Below are 19,423 nucleotides of genomic sequence, written 5' to 3' on the forward strand. Positions count from 1 at the left end.
TTTGAGTTCGAACTGGGCCAAGTCTACAAAGTTCAAATCGACCACTCACACAATTCAAATCAAGTCTAAACGAGTCGGATGAATCGAGTCCACCGAGTCGAGTTGTATCGTGCCTGCTCTCCCAGCTTCCATCACAGGGAGATGCTCGTCGTCCATCTGTTTTGAAAGACCAAAATAGGAAAGTATTCTAAAAATAACTCAGGTGGCGACACCAACGAAAGAGCGGGAACAGAAACGTTCACTTGAAGCTTTCTTAGAGCTGACCATGATATTTATATACCATCTAAACCGTTGATAGGGTTATTATCACTCAGATAAACTGTAGGAACAAATATCATCCTGATACAAAACTTCTTTCACCCCCAACCGTTCAATCCCCACTGTTTCCTGTCGTATGGTCCATATGAGTACGACTTCTTTCGATCTTCCTGATTTTTAAAATCCTGTCCTATTATGGTCTTGGAAAACAGATGGACGGAGTTGATTTGTCACGGACATATTTGTGTACCCCACACAGCCCCAGGTGCAGGAATATCACGCAATCCGCTTCCTTTTTTTGTGGAAACAGCTTTGGACCCGGCAAGATAAAGGATCCGGAAACAGATTGGCTATTGACCCTTCCACTAGTGCTCTGTGGGCCCCACCAAGATGTATGTGTTTCATCCATGCCGTCCACCCATTCTTTCAGATCATTTAATGATATGAGCCCAAAAATGAGGTTGATTCAAATCTCAAGTGGACCACACAATGTGATTGAACACCCACCATTAAAAACTTCTTGGGGCCACAAGAGTTTTGGATCATGATGATATTTTTTTACTCTTCATCCAAGTCCGTATTGCCTAATTAACAGGTTAGATGTCAAATAACCATTACAGTCTGCCCTAGGATGTTTTTAATGGTGGACAGTCAATCACTATTGTTTTCCCATGGCACCTGAGAATTATATCTATCTCATTTTTGGGATCAAGGCCTAAAATTATCTTTCAAAATATATGGACGGCCTGGATAAAATACATACATCATAGCGGGTCCACATAGCACCGACCACGAGCCACCTGGCTGGTGGCAGCGTCACTAGCCAAACCGCATCCAAGGGATCCGGCACACGAGTCTATCTTTGGCACGTGTAGGGCGCTCGCGTTGGCCACTTTGCGGTTTCGCGTCGGAGCAAGCGGCCGTTCTTCTTTGACGCCATTAACCTTCACCCCAAGCGCACTCTAATTTCATACCCTCCCTCTGAAGAAGAAGAAGAAGCAGAAGAAGGAGAAGCGCAGTACCCACCCCAACATGGCGCACGTTAGAAGTAAGCCGAACATCCTGGTGACTGGAACCCCAGGAACGGGGAAGACGACGACGAGCTCTTTGGTCGCAGAGGCGACGGAACTCCGCCACATCAATGTGTCAGAGCTCGTCAAGCAGAAGAATCTCCACGACGGCTGGGATGAAGAGTTCGAGTGCCACGTCATCAACGAGGACCTGGTATTACATCTCTTACAAACCCTAAAACCCCTCCAAGATCAACCGTTCATCTGGTGGGACCTATCCTGGATGGGTTATACCCCAAAAATCAGATCGGATAAATGATCCTTTACACTGATCATAGGACTTCTATCAGTGCATCGACTAGGATCTGCCGATTTGTGCGACTTTTTGGGTTATGCCCCGTTCACAGTTATGGCCAACGAAATACATGATCTGGATGCGAGTGATAAGCGTTGTAGCAAAAGAAAAAAAAATAAAAAATCAAGATGATAATCGTTTGGAAGGGAGCAGTCTCCTTTAATCATAGTTCATATGGTCATCTTTAGAAAAAAGAGAAAAAAAATAAAAAATGCAAGTTTTGTTATACATTAGTGGTTTTATACAAGGACTGCTGAAACCCTAAAAGCTTTCTAGGAAAAAAAGGTAGTATAAATAACAATTCTATCATTTCTCCCAAAAAAAAAAAAAAAAAACAACTAATAATCCCATACATTATATGTATGCAACTTCCTATTTGACCCATGCTCTTATGAACTCTTAACTTGGATGCGACTAGGTGTATGTTTTTCCTCCTCTCATAAAACCTCAAGGGTTGGAACAAGGAAACTGCTCTTCCAATGAAGACTCATGTCTCCCCAGTAGTGTCCTTTGGCGATCTATGAGCCCATTTAACAGGCATTTCCTTCACGGCCTAGTTGCAATTTATTACAATTCATCAGTTAATTTTTGTTTGTGATTGCTATGTAAATCTCCCTTGTCATTTATAAGAGGTTATCCATCATGATTCACCGTATTGTTGTGTTTGACACCGGGACACATATTTTCCATTGAGCCAAGTAAGGTTCAAGAGCATCTCAATGAAGGACGAAAAGGTAAGCCCAAGATTGAAATTGATACTGGGTTTGATCAAAGTGTCGGGAGCCTTTTTTGTAACAATAAAAGTTGTCTTGGGCAAGTTGTTTGGGTCATGCTATTTGGACTATTATTATGTCATTGTTTATCAAGCACCTTAGAATAAGGAAGGATTCTCCGACACATTGTGCAGATTAACAACTTGGCATATGTGGCACATGTGTGGCACTTGAGGATGTACGATGGTTCATGTGGCAATGTTGGAAGATGTACGATGGGACTTGTGGCACTTGAGGGGCTCTTGATGGTGTATGGTGGCACATGTAGCATATGAAATGCATTTGAAGGTTGAATTTGACACATTTAAGGCATTGGAAGATGGATGGTGGCACTTGTGGCACAATATCATGTATGCACACAACTTTGTAGTCTAGCTTGTACCAAAATGGCAGTAAATGGGATACTTGTAAGAAAAATAAATTCTCTCCACCAGTTATAAACAAGAACAAGTTATTGTCAGTTTTCTCAGAAGTTGTGCGATAATAGCACCAGAAAAACCATAGACAAGTTGTGTACGACAAAACTTTTCATGCCGCGAATTTGACCCCAAGTGATTTGTACATTTAATATCAAGCTCCCAAAATTGAGCTCTCTTTCTTTTGTAAATCCCCATTTTTAATTTGTTGTGTCTCATCTAATCTACCATAGAAGTGGCACTAATCTACCATATACTATTGGGCAACCCCAAGTGTAAGGTCGTGATGTAGTAACAACTCAGTGAGACCGAGATCAATCCACAGAGACTATGAAGAACACAACTAAAGCTAGTCCAAAATTTAGTCTAAGATAAATGATTTCAGAGGATTAGAAAAGGGATAAACAATATATAGAAACAACTAAGGATCCAGGGATCCACTTCTAGCAATTAAAACGTCTAGTTCATTGATTCATCTCTTATAACTCAACTAGAACCGAATTCCAATTTGTTCTAATCGGAAGATAAAACAATTAATCCACTCACAAATATCCAAACAATATATGAATCCAATTGAACGATTCTCTCATGAAGCACTTGATAATTGATCGCAGGGAATTCTAACCATCTATTGTGCTCAGTGTCTAGAATAGATTATGGGATTTTACAGATCAATACCTTCTTTAATCAAGGCAAGCAATTGTAATTCTAAGCATCCAATGTACTCGGAGTTCACAATGGATCAAAGTTCATACAATTTAAAAGTTTCTAAAGTATAATTCAAATCAAATTCAATTAAAAATAATCAATCAAACCAATATATGAATCAACAAACTAGAACATTGAAATTAAAACTAAAAGTTTCACCCCTTAGCCTTAGCTAAGAGATTAGTTACACATAGCTATCTCTAGAAAACAAAAAAAAACAAACTAGAAACGAAAGATCGAGAAAGAAGAACGACAACACTGAAGCTTTGCCTTCACTCGCTCTCTCTCCTAAATCCTAGATTGATACCTAGAATAGTGTAAAACACCCCTTTAAATGGGTATAAATCGGCCGTGTTCGCACTGACTTAGAAACTCGCGAACTTTCACACTAACCACCTTGTCGATAGGATCGAGTGTCTTTGATGGTTCTTGATAGGATCGAACACTCCTTCGATCAATTGAAGAATGTGCAAAATAGTCCAGCAACCAACTCTCAATTTTTTGAATTTTTTCGATAGGATGGAAGACATCTTCGATGAAATCGAAGAAACGGTCCAACAGTAAATCTTGAAATTTGAGTTCTTAGATAGGAGTTTGAGTCCCATTGAGCCCCACCTAGGGACTGTCGATGGAATCAAAGTCCTATCGAGAAATGCTGATTTCATCAATTTCTTCAGAGCACTTTGAATCTTCAATCTTTCACTTTGGGTACTTGGTTCCTTTGTCCTTTGGCACTTCAAATCTTCCTTTTTAATCCTCAATTCTTCAACTTTAATTCCTTTGGGATTCAATTCACCATTTTAAGAACAAATTTGTCTCGAACTTTGAAATTCTCATGCTCGTTGAAAACAACTCTAATGAGGTCCTTTTAACACTTGAATGGATGGGAAAGCACTATGAATAGGGGATAAATATGCAATATTTAGGCCTCAACATACATGTGGCGTACATCTATTGCAAACTAGATTATGCAAATTGTTGGTTCTATTGTGGGTGGAGCCAGTGTTCGTAATATCGATACTATCGGCCGATATTATCGTTATCGATGGTCGGCGATACGAAACCCCTAAGATTTCCCTCAGAAATACAAAAAAATATGGAATCCTGTGTATCGTGCGATATATAGCACAAATATCGTAAAATATCATGCGATATTGCCGATATCAATGATATATCGGATTTATCATGACTTTTTCCCTTGATTGCATACCCAATATTGTCAGAATATCGTCATAACCACCTACGATTCCAGAAATTCAAAAAATAAAAATAAATAATAAATAGGCAAAAAAATCACTTACCTCAAATATGCCTAAAGGGGTGGTCTTCGACTAGATTTGGTGGGCCAATCGTCGACAATGCCGAATAAGCTTCAAACCCGTTTTTTTTTTTTTTTTTTTTTTTTTCCTTCTGGGTAGAATCGCTTTGAAAGAAATCAGATTTTCATCGAGGTTTTTGGGATTTGGGTTGGGATTTTGAAAAAAGCAAAAAAGAAAAGAGAAATTTTTAGGATTTTGAATGGATTTGAAATCGCAGGGCCTGCAGCGGGTTGCGCCTTTAACGGAGAAGATGAGTTGGTTTCCTCTTTTGATTCGGAGGAAATCGGATTGCGTATTGAGTTACTCTTATGGTACTGAGTAAATGCTGTTGGGCCCACTGTGAATTCACGTGGTCCACGCCGTCCATCCATTTTTTAACATCGTTTTAATGGTTGAGCCCAAAATTGAAGTATATCAAAAGCTCAAGTGGACCATACCAAAGGAAACAGTGAAAGTATTGATTTCCACCGTTGAAACCTTTCTAAGGACCCCAGTGATGTTTATTTGTCATCCAAACTGTTCATAAGATCAAAAAGACACGGATGAAGGGAAAACACAAATAGTATCTTGATCTAAAACTTCTGTGGGCCCTTAAGAAATTTTCGATGGTAGAATTCAATTCACACTGTTTCAGGTGCTGTGGTCCACTTGAGCTTTGGATATGATTAATTTTTGTTCTAAAGCCCTAAAGTTATACGATAAAATGGATGGACGGAGTTGATAAAATGCATGAATGACGGTGGGCCACACAGAGTTTATTCAGTATGCTTAGCGTACAGATTTACTCAGTCCACAATCTGCTTACCCCTACGTGCCCCACCTTTTATCTACGAAAATTGTGTTTCCGTAGACGTATGGCTACGGATTATAACCGCAGCCATAGAGGTTAGCCCTGACCACAGGGCCCACCTCCATAGATGTATTATACATCCATGCCATCCATATGTTCTTTCATATTATTTTAGGATATGATCCAAAAAATGAAGGTGATTAAAGTTTAAGGTAGACCACACCACTAGAAAAAGTGATCATTGAACTTCCACTATTAAAAGCTTCCTAGTGTCCACAATAATGTTTATTGAACATCCAACCTATTGATAAGGTCATACAGATCTAGATGGAAAGAAAATGCAATATCAGCTTGATCTAAAACTCTTACGGCACATAAAAGGTTTTTAACGGTTATTAAGAACTATTTCCTATGGTGTGGTCCACCATTAAAAACTTCCTCAGGTCCACTGTTTCTTGTGGTGTGGTCCACCTAAGAATTGGATTTGCTTCATTTTTGGGCCCATGTCCTAAAATGAATTGGCAAGAAGGATGGACAGTGTAGATATATCACACACACATTGAGGTGTGGCCCACATAATAATAATTATGTCTAATGGTTTCATTTTAACAATTAAGTGTCCACTAATTAGATATTAGAATTTTTTTGCCCTAATAATAATTGTGTTTTTGTACACCTCTTGATACATTTATAAATATTATGCATTTTATGTTAATATAGTTGCCTTAGTTCTATCAGACAATGCTTGGCTTAGGACCTTATACAAAAGAAACCTATTGTGTGCAATTTTTTTTGCAATGTTATGATTTAAAACTATGTATTAAGATCTTTTTTGACAATCCCTGAAGTTTCATTGAAAAATTCAACCATTTCCCCAATGTTTCCCCATGTTTCCCAAAAAGTGCAATAAATTATGCGATACAAACGATATATCTCGTGCGATAACCGATACGTATCTGTATCCCAAGGGTGCGATACATAGAGCGATACCGATATTTTGAACACTGGGTGGAGCATTGTCTAAAGTCACCTTGTTAGAATGATCGTAGCAATCTGATTTTTGTTACTGAATTTGGACAGTTGATCATCTTATTAGCAACTATCCATTTTAAAGATGAACATTGGATGGTTAGGATCTTTAAATGTATCTAGTTTTCGGGATATATGCTCCATCTACAATAGGTTTGAGTATTCGGACATTATAGTTTGACATCCATGTATGCCACTTGTAAGGTGGATCAAACATAACATAAGAAGTGGTGGTGAACTAACATCATACCGTCTTATCTGCCAAACTTACATGACACACATATAAAGATTCAGTAAAGGAGCATAGAGATATAAATGATGCTTCCAATAGAATTAGAGCTGGGTGGATGAGGCGTGGGTGTGCTTTTGGACTATTATAGGAGTCACACATGCCACTGAAACTTGTAAGGGAAACTCTTACAAGCCAATTATTCGATTGGCTTGTGATATATGGGACTGTGTTGGGCCATTAGGGGGCAACATGATCAGAGGATGAGATAATAGGAGGATGTTGAGTTGGATGCGTGGGAAGACTAGGAGGGGATAAAATCAATAATGAGGCCATCCGTAGTAGCCTAAGAAGAGCCCTTATAGGAGATAAAATGGAGAGTTGATTGAGTCCAATCTGATAAAAACCAAAGACGGAAGGTCCTGAAAGGAGATTGATGGGATGACCTAAAGACTTGTGACGATATGGCCTTAGGTAGGATTGATTAGTGAAATGGGATCCATAGAGCTGACTCCAAATAAATGAGACAAGGCTACAATCACGATGATGATAATGATAATGGCTAATGCTCATTGGATTTTTAAAAGAAAAGGGCATTTGAAATGTTTGTGTATTCTATGTATCAATTGTTTATGTGTTAAAGTTGTTACAAGTTTTTATGTCGAGCATTTCTTGCAAGCTTTGCCTCCATTAACTAACATGTTTAACTGATTTGTTCTCCATTAGCTAACGCGTTTAACTGATTTCTTTTCCTATGTATGAGTTTGGCTGGCGCAAATAAGATTTGACTATAGCTCCCAAAGTCCAATATTGCAACCTAACGAGTTGCCAAATTCTGTAAGGGCCTGTTTGGAAATGATGAAAACTTTGTACACGAAATCAATTCCATGCATGGTGTGCCGAAAGGCCGTTACGTAAAGGTAACAGTGGCAACCGTTACATGTTATAGGGTCATAACAGTTGTAACAATCATTATGGAAAAAATGATCTGTAACCACCGTTAACGGCTCGCTACGCCCCCCTGCAAAGGCCACAACAACCCTGTAATGGTCTGTTACGGGGCAAATAAAGGTTTTTTGGATTTTTCTTTTCCAACATTATGGGGCAGATACAAGTTTTTTGGGTTTTTTCTTTTAATAAAAAAAAGAGACCGTAATGGCCGTAACAGCTGTTGCGATCCGTCTCGTGAAGGTAATGGTGATGGTGGTTGTGGCCACCGTTACCATTATGGAATACTTTGATTCCATGTATATTACTTCTTTAATATTTGAGTAAAAGAAGGTACAAAATTTGATTTCTATTTCCAGGGTTTTACATGAGACATGTGGATATCGATTTATTTCAAGAAGCCTGTTAAATGTAGATTTCCAAGGTTATGAGTCTTGTCATTTGACCATTGACCTTTTAGCATTTCCATGGAAAACTACATTCTGAACCAAATAACAAAATTATTGTTAGATTTTACAATTTTCCATTTTTTAAGGATTCTATAAGGGTTTTCCATGGCCATGTTTGGATTCTCTTTATCTGAACAAGCCTAAGGAAAACTTCGTGTATCATCTTGGTATAAGGAATTCTCCTTTGAGCACATGCAAGGGGCATCTTGGTGTGATTCCAAGGATGCATTATATCTCCACGCTGGGGTGGGGTGGCCCACAAGGTGGGGGGTCACTGTGGGACTATGTGATTTGGGGACCCGTGCGACGCGGGGGTTGCCCACGGGGAGGTCTCGCCTAGGTTTGCTTGGGAGGGCCTGCATATAGAGATAAATTGGTCCTTCCCCAATAACTTTGGAGCTTTTGGTGTGCTGGTCGGTTGTCTGCTATTAATTTTCTTATTTTAAAGATCTTGGCTAGCAAGGAATTCTATTTTAGATTCCTTAGATTATGCTAGAGATTTTCTTGTTGAAATGTTGTATACACTCATTATAATTAATACATAGGCCCTATGGAATAACACATGATTGAATGACATTTTCCTTCAAGCAAATTTCTTATTTCTCTAAGGTAGTAGTGTTGGGAGGGGAATTGTTATCTCCAGTATAAGACTAGAGAATTGTTGAGCTTACTCACAGTCATTGCATCTTTCCTCCTGTGTGATTTGAACTTTCTATCTAGTACGTTGAACTTCATTGCAGTTAGTTTCTTCCTTGATTTAGTTGCATTAAATGCAAGGGTATCTAATTCAAAAGGCAAAGGAGGGGCATCGAGAGGAAGGCGAATGGTGGCTTGGGTGGAAGGGGAAAATTGTAGAAAATGGTGAAAGTTGTACTTGAGGTGGAGTCTTGAAGGAAGCATGGTGGTTCCAGTATACTGCAAGCAATTAGTTACATCCCATTAGAGAAACTCTTGATTGAAAGGAAATGATGTAGGCATCAGCCATGGCAAGCTAATCCCCATTGTCGATTTTCAAATGGCCGACAATTAAACCAGTTCAAAGGTTTAATTTTTTAAGGAATCATGCATAGATCATCATCTTTGACCCTAGACGACCATGATCGTTCGATTGAAGAGTTGGCCATTGCTATAGGCCCCACATGAAGAGTCATTTGTTTAAGTGGCGTCCATCTTAGGATAGATTCTTTTTAAAAAGATTTTCTCATACCTTTTAGTTATTTAAATAAAGTAAAAATTATAATTATTATTTCAACTTCTTATGGTCCATTTTTGGGATATCAAACGATGTCAAAACAATGTGTAACTAGTCCGTTTGAAAGCTTATTTTATTAGCTTTTCAACGAGTTCAAGATCATGCAATTTCAACAACGTATGAGCAGGTTATGACTGATTTTCTGAAGATATATATGGTCTTCATGGAAATAAGGATTGCTTATGTCATTTTCAATATTTTGCTGTAATAGATGGTTATAATTAGAAGTTAGGATGTGAAATGAAGAGTCTATATTAATTAGAGTTTAAACCATACATCAGTTGTGGTAAGTTTCTTATTATTTTTTCTCATAAATAAAGCTCTCTTTGTGAAGAGGAATCATTGTTGATTTTTCATAGTTGTTTTCCACTCGTCTGTAATTGTGAGACTATGATTCTCCTGCTCCAGCCGCTCATGAAGGTCCGATTTCCAAGTTATTGGTTACCTTTTGCTAAGTCACTCACAGGGTTCTAAAATTTGGTCCAATTAATGTGATTCATCGCTGAGCCGCTCACCAAATCACGATCATTAACTTTTCACCAATCCTTGATGCATGTGTCATCTAGGACGATGTGAAAGGTCATCATTAAGAGGTCCAAATTCCCGTAGTTCGTGTCAGGTATCATCTCTTATACCACTTGATCACGATTATACATGTTGTTGAAGGATATGCACGGGTGTCAGCAATGATAGTGATAAGTCAACAATGGAAGTTGGTGATAGACTCAGCGACAAATCGTGTTGATTTGGCGAGCGACTTGACGACAAATCATGTTGATTGGATCGGATTTTGATACCCTTAATGGGAAACCAAAAACCTAAAAAATAGACCCTCAACAAGTGGCTCGGCGAGGGGAGTCTCAATCTCACAAATATACACAAGTGTAAAATAACTTGAAAGTATTAACAACTATCCTCTCTACATAATGAGTTCTTTATTTATAAGCAATTAAGAAACCTATTACAAACAAAACATAGCTTAAACCCTCATCAATCTAAACCCTTAATTGCACATCCCAACTTCTAATCCTAATTATCTATTTTAACAAGATATTAAAAACGACATAAACATCACATATTCTTGTCACAATCATATGCATCAGAAAATTAGTCATAACTAGCTCCTATTTTGTCAAAATTGTATGATCTTGGGCTCATTGGAAAGCTAACTTAATAGGCTTTCAAACTGGTCCGCTTTCATATTGTTTTGACATCGTTTGATATCTCAAAAGTGGGATGAAAATAGTAATTTATAATTTCAACTTTATCTAAATAACTAAAAGGTATGAGAAAATCTCCAAAAGAAGTTAGCCCAAGATTGAAGTTTCTTAAATGGAGGACTCTTCATGTGGGGTTTACGATGGTGGTCCACTCTTCACTTGATCACGGGCCTCCTGGTCAAAGTTGATGATCCGCGCATAATTCCTTGAAAATCTGAACATTTTGATCACGGGCCATATGAAACTCAGCAATAGAGATTGGTTTGGCTCAGCTAATGCTGCATAAAAATAACAAAAATTAGACATCTGTGGTTGTCTATGAGTAGCATTGCATTGTTGTGTGGGGTGCTCAAGTCATCCTAGTTTAATCTTTTGTTGCATGGAGTGTCGAAAATTGATGATGTCGAATCCTCAACTAATGTAGCTAATTAGCATTTGCATATGCTGAGTGTTAAGGCAAACTTATTAGGTGCTAGACGTTGACAGCGTCTAATAATTGTTGGGCATCAAGATACCTTTTTTAGTAGAGCTTAGAGATACCCATGTAGCCCCATTGCGTAAGATAACCCTTAGTCAAGGTAGCTAAGGTATTCTATAGCAATAACGGTGGTTGTAATGGCCACTGCGGTTGCCATTACGATATGGGCCATAACAGCCATTATGCCCTTCCCTTTTTTTATTTTTCTTTTTTACAGAGCCCATTATGGCCTTGTTTAAAATTTAAAAAAATAAAATAAATAATAGTAAATAAAGATTCTATAACAATAACGGTGGTTCTAATGGCCACTGAGGTTACCATTATGATATGGGCCATAACAGCCGTTATGACCTTCCCTTTTTTTCTTTTCCTTTATTAAAGAACCCATTATGGCCTTATTTAATTTTATTTTTTTAAAAAAAGAAAAAAAAAAAACTGTTTTAGCCTCGTCGCTGAATGTTATGGGGCCTTTTCTTTCCTGAAAGATGACTGTGATGAGGCAATTATTGGCCATTTTTTCTGTAACGGTCATTATGGCCCCGTAACGTGTAACAGTTACCACCATTGCTGTTACAGCCATTACATAACTGTTTTTTAATACCTTGCCCCTAGTTGGGAAGCAAAGCATCTGAGTGCCTATAATTGTAGAGCATTTAGAGGGAATCGGTGGCTGTGATAGTGTAATCCGATAGGTGATTAGTCTGGTGGGGACTAGAAGATGTATGCCATACAGTCCAGTTTACTGAATGTTTGCCTAGTTGGGACTGTTGATAGTACCTTGGCAGGACAATGATCGTGTGAGACAAATCATTTTAGTACAATTGGTTTCCTTAGGGCATGGCCTTGCTCAATGTTGTCAACACAATGAGAAGCTAGCAGGAGGTGTCTCTCATGTTCCAAAGGTGAAAAAAGGTAGAGTGCACTACTACAATCCATGTTAAGATATTATGTTAGAAGTGCTATAGGTGGGACAGGTGGCACCAGATAGGGCACGCCTGGCCCCACCCTTCTTGTGCAGAGCCAACTGGAAGGATTGTGCAGCCATCGGCCATGCTGTTATAACTTTGGGCTGCACTATACTGGTTCAACAAATGGTTCAAAAGGCGTGGAGATTGAATCTATAGAGGTGCTACTTTCAGGCAGAAGCTCAAGGAGCCAGTGCTCTGCTCCCCTGTGTGCTCTGTGTGCAGTGTGGAGAGGGCAGGTGCCAGATTAAATTTGTCCAATCTGTCTTGAATGTGGACCCCTTGGTCCCCTTTTATGCTAGTTGTATGTCAGTGGAGATTACAGACTTACAAACAACGTATTTCGTAACGGTAATGATGGCTGTAATGGCCACCACCGTTACCTTTATGATATAGGCTGTAATGGTGGTTATGGCCCCCGTAATGGCTGTTATGGTCTCTCTCTTCTTCTTCTTTTTTTTAAACTGAAAAAAAAAAAAAAAAAAAAACCGAAAAACCTATATCGGCCTTGTCATGGATCATTACAGCGTTGTTACAACCTTTATGGGTGCCGTAACGGGCTGTTACGGGGGCTATAATGGCCTTTATAGGTTATTTTTTCCATAACAGCCACTATGAACTTTACAACCCCATAACGTGTAACGGTTGCCACTGTTACTTTTACTTAACGGTCTTTACGACACACCATGGTTACACAGCTCTACACCGTGTGGAACTACATGCTAAAGTTTCACACTGTAATTGGCACCCAAAGAATGATGTGGCACATGCTGGGTGATTGAGAATTACTGATGTGGCCCACCAATCGCTTGAGTCGGGCGCTAAATGGTGACAGCATAGTCTGTGCTAGAGGTAGCAGTGAAGAGATGTGGTGTCAAATTTGTCAGCACTCCCAATGTTCTCATCCACGTGTGTTGAGCGGCTGGTGCCGTGTCGGTCTGACATTATACCTTGTCTGGCTCCTTGTAGTCTTGCACCATATCATATGCGAGTTGCATCAGATGCTACATACATGTGCTTCATGTCAATAGATTCCTCCACGAATGCTTTTGGAGCCATGAGGGAGCCTCTTCATGGCCTCTGTTTTTTGCAGTTTAAGTACCACACATGGCACACAGTTCCTGCCTTTTGCGTAGGGGTGTGGGTCCCTGTATTTTATGATTTCTTTTCTTTGCCGCATTCAATTACACCAGCACCTCGCAATCCACACTGAAGAAATGGCATGTCAAACATGTATGTAGGCTGCAAACCAAGAGGCAGTAACTATTCCATCACTCGTGACAGTTCTGGGAAGAATCCTTTCCTGCTTCAGGGCTGTAAGTCTTCTAGCTAATGTTCATCCAAGGAAAAGCCTGAGTCCTGTGCTGAAGGGGCAGAGCATGGTTTTTGGTAATGGTAACAGTCAGCCAACCTTTATGATACATGCTGTAACGGGTATTATGACCCAGTAAGAGTTGGCATTTTTAAAGGGAAATGTATCGGTCCCATATTGGCCCATTAGAGGCCTTTTTTTTCCCTTCAAATTGGGCATTACAATCCTGTATCTCACAACGGGTACCACCAATACTATTACATAGCTGTTTTTAAATACCTTGGGCCAAAGCACCCTGCTGGCGCTACAGCCAGGTTAACAACAAATACCGTGCACCATAGATGGGTCTTCCAAATACTAAGATCATAGGTATACCCAACTTTCCAAATACTAAAAAGCCCAAGTATGTGCTACCTTATTTGGTGTTTGTTATGTTACTGCTACAGTATCTCTTGTTTTGTTTCGTTTAGGTAGAAATCAGGTGTCAGAATTAGGCAATATTTGGTGGCTGAGATTAAGCAGTGGCTAGGGTTTCCCGCTTTGTAGATGCCTCATAGCTTGGATAATTGAATAAAAGAATGATTTTGGGGAGAAAAATACTGTTGGGGGGGTGGGTGCACTAAAATGACCGACTTTTCTCTTTTAACTACGTAATTGTGTTAGAAAAGAAAGAAAGAAAGAAAACTACAGAAGCTGATCTTCTTGAATCATGATTAGGTTCATTGCTGTTTATATCTTATGGTTCACTGGCCACAGCTGAAGTCCTACCACTCAACTTGAACTCTATGGAAATTGATTTGTGCTTCAAGCTCTCTTTCTATTTAACAATATGAATTACCATCATGAAATTGAATGATGTGGGATTTCAATGATTCATGCTTCTAACTCGATTGTGTTTAACTGTATTATTTACACTAAGAATGAATGGTGTGGATTTTAACTGTTGATGCTTCAAACTCTCATTATATTGAAATGCCATGAACTTTTAATTTATGGTTGGACATGTATAATATGGGGAACATGTATTCTCCAAGCCAGGGTGGAAACCCATTATATTGGTATGAATTAACTTCAAATGTGCTTGTGCAGTAATGGTCTTTTCTTGTAGTGGCCTTTGGGCCTCTTCCTCCTCTTTTTAATAAAATCTCTATTTACCGATCAATGAAAGTAATATGGTTTTGATTTGTTGAGCTTTTCTAAGCCCATATGCATGTACAAGTCAGCTAATGCTCATGCCACCACATATGCCAGTATATTGGATGGGTGAAATATCCAAGCTATCCATCAGAAGGGTGCCAGTGTAGATTCCCTATCCCAAGAACCAGGTTGCACAACTAGTAAGTAAGGTCGGCCACAATTATCTTAACAAATGTGTGGTTGTAAAAATCAGCTAAAGTTTTCTAACACACTTATTTCTAGTATCATGGGACACCTGCTCAATGGACTGCTTTTTATCTTTTAATAGTCGCATCTACACATCAGGTCCACCTGATGGATGGCTTGGATACTCCACCCATCTGCCTCATGCATTAGCTGACTTGTACAGTCCTGTGGGCTCAGCAAAAGTCATATCTCAGTATTTCCATTTGTTAACATGACTTTCTATTATTTTATTGATTGTGCAAATATCAAAAGCAATCAATTCAAATTCTTATATTGCAGCTCTTGAAATGATGCTCTCATTATGTTCCAATTCAATTCTTTGAACATTGATTCAGCATCACTTTGGCCATGCATCTGCTGCTTGTTTTCCTAGGTATGCGACGAGCTCGAGGACATGATGGAAGAAGGCGGTAACATCGTAGAGTATCATGGCTGCGATTTCTTCCCCGAGCGTTGGTTTGACTGTGTGGTGGTCCTTCAAACCGACAATTCCGTATTGTACGATCGCTTGGCCAGCAGGTGACGTCAAACTTGTATTTATAGCATGGTTTAGAAAACCCAAAAACTTGACTCGATGTTCAGCTGGGTCGACTCGAAGGCTCAAACAAGTCTTGAGTTGCCTTGACTCAATATTATAATATATAATTGAAGTATACGACCAATGTGAATAAATATTTAAAATCTTTACATATATAAATTTATCCATAAATACACAGCTCTCCTTTGGAAGTGCTGGTAACAGGGTTGTGGTTACAACAGCGCTTTCACAGGTTTGAGTCTCACAGGCGGCAGTTTATTTATATTATTATACAAAAGGCCCTGACTGAGCAAGTGACTTGTTTCAAGTCAAACCAAGTCTTATCAAGTCGGATTAGTTTTCAAGCCAAATTGCCAGGTCTTGTTGAGTTTGGAGTTTGGACCGAGCCAAGCTCGTCGCCAAGTTTCTTAGAGACCCGGCCAGATATATCGTCTCGTCAAGTTGACTTGGCCGTGTTTTGTGAGTCAGCGAGTTTTAGAACTATGACTGTTCCTTTCACATCCCTCCATCCAAAGAAGTCTGGATCCTCTACCACATGTGATGCCCACCGTGGATTGTGTATGACATCCAACCCGACAGAAATGTCACCCCACCATGAAAGTGGGACCCAAAAAAAAAAAAAAAAAAAGAGGTCGATATGACCATCATGTGGTCCACCAAGTGAATATGGAGATTTTCTGGTGGTGGTCGATTATTTTCTATGGTGTGACCCACCTAATGATTGGATCGACCTTGTTTTGAGGGTATCTATCATCATGGTGGGGCTCACTTGACCCTCGGAAAAAAAATGGTGGGGTTTACTAGATACACGAGTTAGATGATATACACACAACATGGTGGGCTCCATGCAGGCAGTTGAATAACTTTTTACACGTAGGTGACTAAGACTTCCTTAAAGACAAATAAGAGTTGTTGGATAAGATTATTCTGCAACATTTGTAGAGGATCCTTGTTTCCAAGACCCAAAAAGCTCATTGCTGATCAGAAGCGATTTGTGCAGAGGTTACATGGGTTCGAAGCTTATGAACAACATCGAATGCGAAATCTTTCAAGTGTTACTGGATGAGGCGCGATCAAGTTACTCTGAGGACATTGTGATGGTGTTACAGAGCGACTGTGTCGATGACATTAGTAGGAATGTGTCTGCACTGATAGAATGGACAAAGAATTGGCGGCCAAGATCGTAAATGGCGGCAAGATTTTTCCGACGTGGCTGTCCAAGATAAGTATTTCTTAGTAACCCATGTATGCTGTTTTCCTCTGCTAATTAAATACATTTAGGTGGTGTGACGGAGGCAGACATTTGTTGCCATTACTGGTTTTATTATGGTTGCATAGAAATGAGTCCATGATCTTTAAATGTGACCATTTTGTTCTTTGTGTGTGTGATCTGAAATGGTGCGTCGGTTAATGTCTAGATAATGAGGTATTATGTGACTAGGACCGATTTTATGTAATGTCATTTGGGCTTTCAGTTAGTAGCTGGCATATGGGTCTCACCATAGATGAGCCATGCAGCAAAAAAAACCTTCAACAGGTGGCCCAACAAATAGGTGGCTCACATTCAACAAGAACGAGGGCCCAATAATCTTCAGCCAGGAGGTTAGGATGCTGACCTTGAGGGCTTTTTCTTCATGGGCCCCACCCAACAGTTTGGGTGATAGAACAATGAACCCCATTTTACAGAGTAAAAACTGGAATTTACTGTAAAAGCCAGTGTTTTAAAACTGGAAAGGTTGAAACAGTCATCAAAATGGGTGAAGGTTGAAAATTCTACTACTTGAAAAGCAAAACGTTAACACTAGGCTAACTGTATGTTAGCTGTTCTTCTCTTTTTTACTATTAAACTATGCAGATTTTTAGGCCACAATTGGACAAAATGGTCTGACCGGTTGGACCAAGCCACCCACAAAATTGGGTCCTGGTCTATTCCGCTTTTTAGAGCATTGCAAGCTACATCTTTGATTAATTTCATCATTGTATGTTATGCCTTTTTCTTGTTTTCTTTTTTCAGTAGTTTTAAATCATGGTTTTTAGACTTGGGTGACTCAGATCGATACTAGTTAGAAATATTGATGATAGAAAATCCACTACTTTGATACATATTCATTTTAGACGGTGGAATTGTATCTTGATGTAGTGAGAAACAAGGCTTCTTGATGTAGGGAGAAATAAGGTTGTGTTGTTAGACGCACTCTAGAGGCTAAATACATTGACATTAGTATAACAACTGCTGAAACTGTTTGGATTAATCTAACCTAACATTAAAGAAAATCTGTGATCAACCAATTGAAATTTACTGTGACAATTAAGATGCAATAACTACCATTAAAAACGGAGTGATAAGTTCAAAAGGAGAACACATGGAATTACAATATTTTTACATATATAATGTATTACAAAAGAATAAAATAATGATAAACTTCATACCAGTTAATGAAATGATAACAAACCCATTAATAAAACCAATGATAAATGAAGATTTAAGAAAACATGTGTTTGTTATGGGTCTAAAAATTGAATAATGATGGCATGATTAAATAAAGCAATGCATATAAACCATATATGATGTGGAATATCATAATACCATAGGATAAATAAAGTACTTCCTAACAATGATAGATGATGAAAAGAAAATGATGTTACTAAATTGAGGATAATTATCTTTGTTTTCTAAAATATCAAAATGACAATATATTGTGACAATCTGGATAAATTAACTGACATATTAGTGAATGAGAGTAAAATATAGGAAAGTATTACCTGTGATGGCCAAGTGGGAGATGTTGACACATGTATGTGTGGCCACATAGCCCATTTTTTCTCCACTAAAAGTAGTTAAGAAGTCTCTCGCAACAATTGAGAAGAACATGATCATATGGGAGAACAATTAATGAACAATTAATGAGGCTGGCCTCTCCATATAGCTATGATGAAATAAATGCAATAGTGAGAAAAAACTAATCACCAAGAAGGAAGTGTAATAGCCTGAGGTGAGAACCATATGCTACCGGCGATCTAGTGCCCAACAACAATCAAGCTTCATTTGACCATTGATTTTCATGTTTGTCAACACCTTGTGCATGGAAACCGATGTAAATTTGGACTAGTCATGGACTTGTATCTGTCAGGCCATGGATGGGGTTATCTCTGATGGAGAGGTGGGATCGATACATCAACGGCACTTTTTAGTCTCGGTGCGCATGAGAATTATATTTACCGGTACACATGGATGATATGTTTTCATATGCTATATGTGCAACTCTCCAAGTTTAAGCATCCAACATGTGCATATTTGCCAGCATCAATTTTCATGCTAAAAATTATGGTACCTTGTCAAATCTGCATATGCACATGTGTATGTGTACCACCAACTAATATATTAATTTTCTCAAATGTACCCTAATCTATTAATTTTATGATCAAGGTATTTGACAAACAAGGGACTTAACAACTAATCAGCAATAACATGTTCATGACCATGATCGTTTGGCCTTGATATCATGCAATGGATTGCTAGTTGCGACATAACTTTGCCCAAATCCGAACGAGTATTCTATTCTTAAACCTAAGTTGGGTTAGGTCAGAGGAGCCTAACCCACTGACAATATTAAATGGGACAGGTTAGGTTAGTTGGTTTGAGCTTGATGAATTTTATGCAGGTCAGGTAGGGTCAGAGGGTAATGGGTCATGGGTTTGGGTTGGGTTTGGTCAAGAATTATTGACCCATTTGGTAAATGGGTCCGGTTTCGGCTAACCCTAACCTGGCCTAAACCTGACCCATTGCCACCCCTAGTGCTACTAGTTGGCATGATATTTGTAGCCATAGCATAGCTCTAAAAGTCACGGACTGGACTTGAACTCAGTCAACTCAACTTGACTCGGTGAGATTTCATGCTCAGTGACTGGGAAACTCATTTGGGAGAGTGACTCAATCCTCGTTGACAGCACACTACAGAACTAGGAACAATTTATTTTATATATTTTATAT

At 38.9% G+C, this 19,423-nt stretch overlaps 1 protein-coding gene across 1 annotated transcript; it reads left to right on the forward strand.

The window, feature by feature from the left end:
- Positions 1-1,140: 1,140 nt before the first annotated feature.
- Positions 1,141-16,808, forward strand: LOC131231934 (adenylate kinase isoenzyme 6 homolog). The gene is made up of 3 exons (XM_058228338.1): positions 1,141-1,482; positions 15,268-15,413; positions 16,433-16,808. Exons 1-3 carry the CDS (start codon positions 1,291-1,293, stop codon positions 16,617-16,619), a joined length of 525 nt encoding a protein of 174 aa, XP_058084321.1. The 5' UTR covers positions 1,141-1,290; the 3' UTR covers positions 16,620-16,808.
- The last annotated feature ends 2,615 nt before the right edge of the window (positions 16,809-19,423 follow it).

This window comes from Magnolia sinica, chromosome 17, assembly GCF_029962835.1.
Source record: "Magnolia sinica isolate HGM2019 chromosome 17, MsV1, whole genome shotgun sequence".
In the NCBI taxonomy this organism is placed as follows: domain Eukaryota; kingdom Viridiplantae; phylum Streptophyta; class Magnoliopsida; order Magnoliales; family Magnoliaceae; genus Magnolia; species Magnolia sinica.

What these genes read in the sequence shown, in the direction of transcription:
- LOC131231934 (XM_058228338.1), top strand. Translation starts at nt 1,291, where the DNA reads ATGGCGCACGTTAGAAGTAAGCCGAACATCCTGGTGACTGGAACCCCA. An exon ending in ACGTCATCAACGAGGACCTG is followed by an intron (nt 1,483 to 15,267) that starts GTATTACATCTC and finishes TTGTTTTCCTAG; the next exon opens with GTATGCGACGAGCTCGAGGA. An exon ending in TACGATCGCTTGGCCAGCAG is followed by an intron (nt 15,414 to 16,432) that starts GTGACGTCAAAC and finishes CGATTTGTGCAG; the next exon opens with AGGTTACATGGGTTCGAAGC.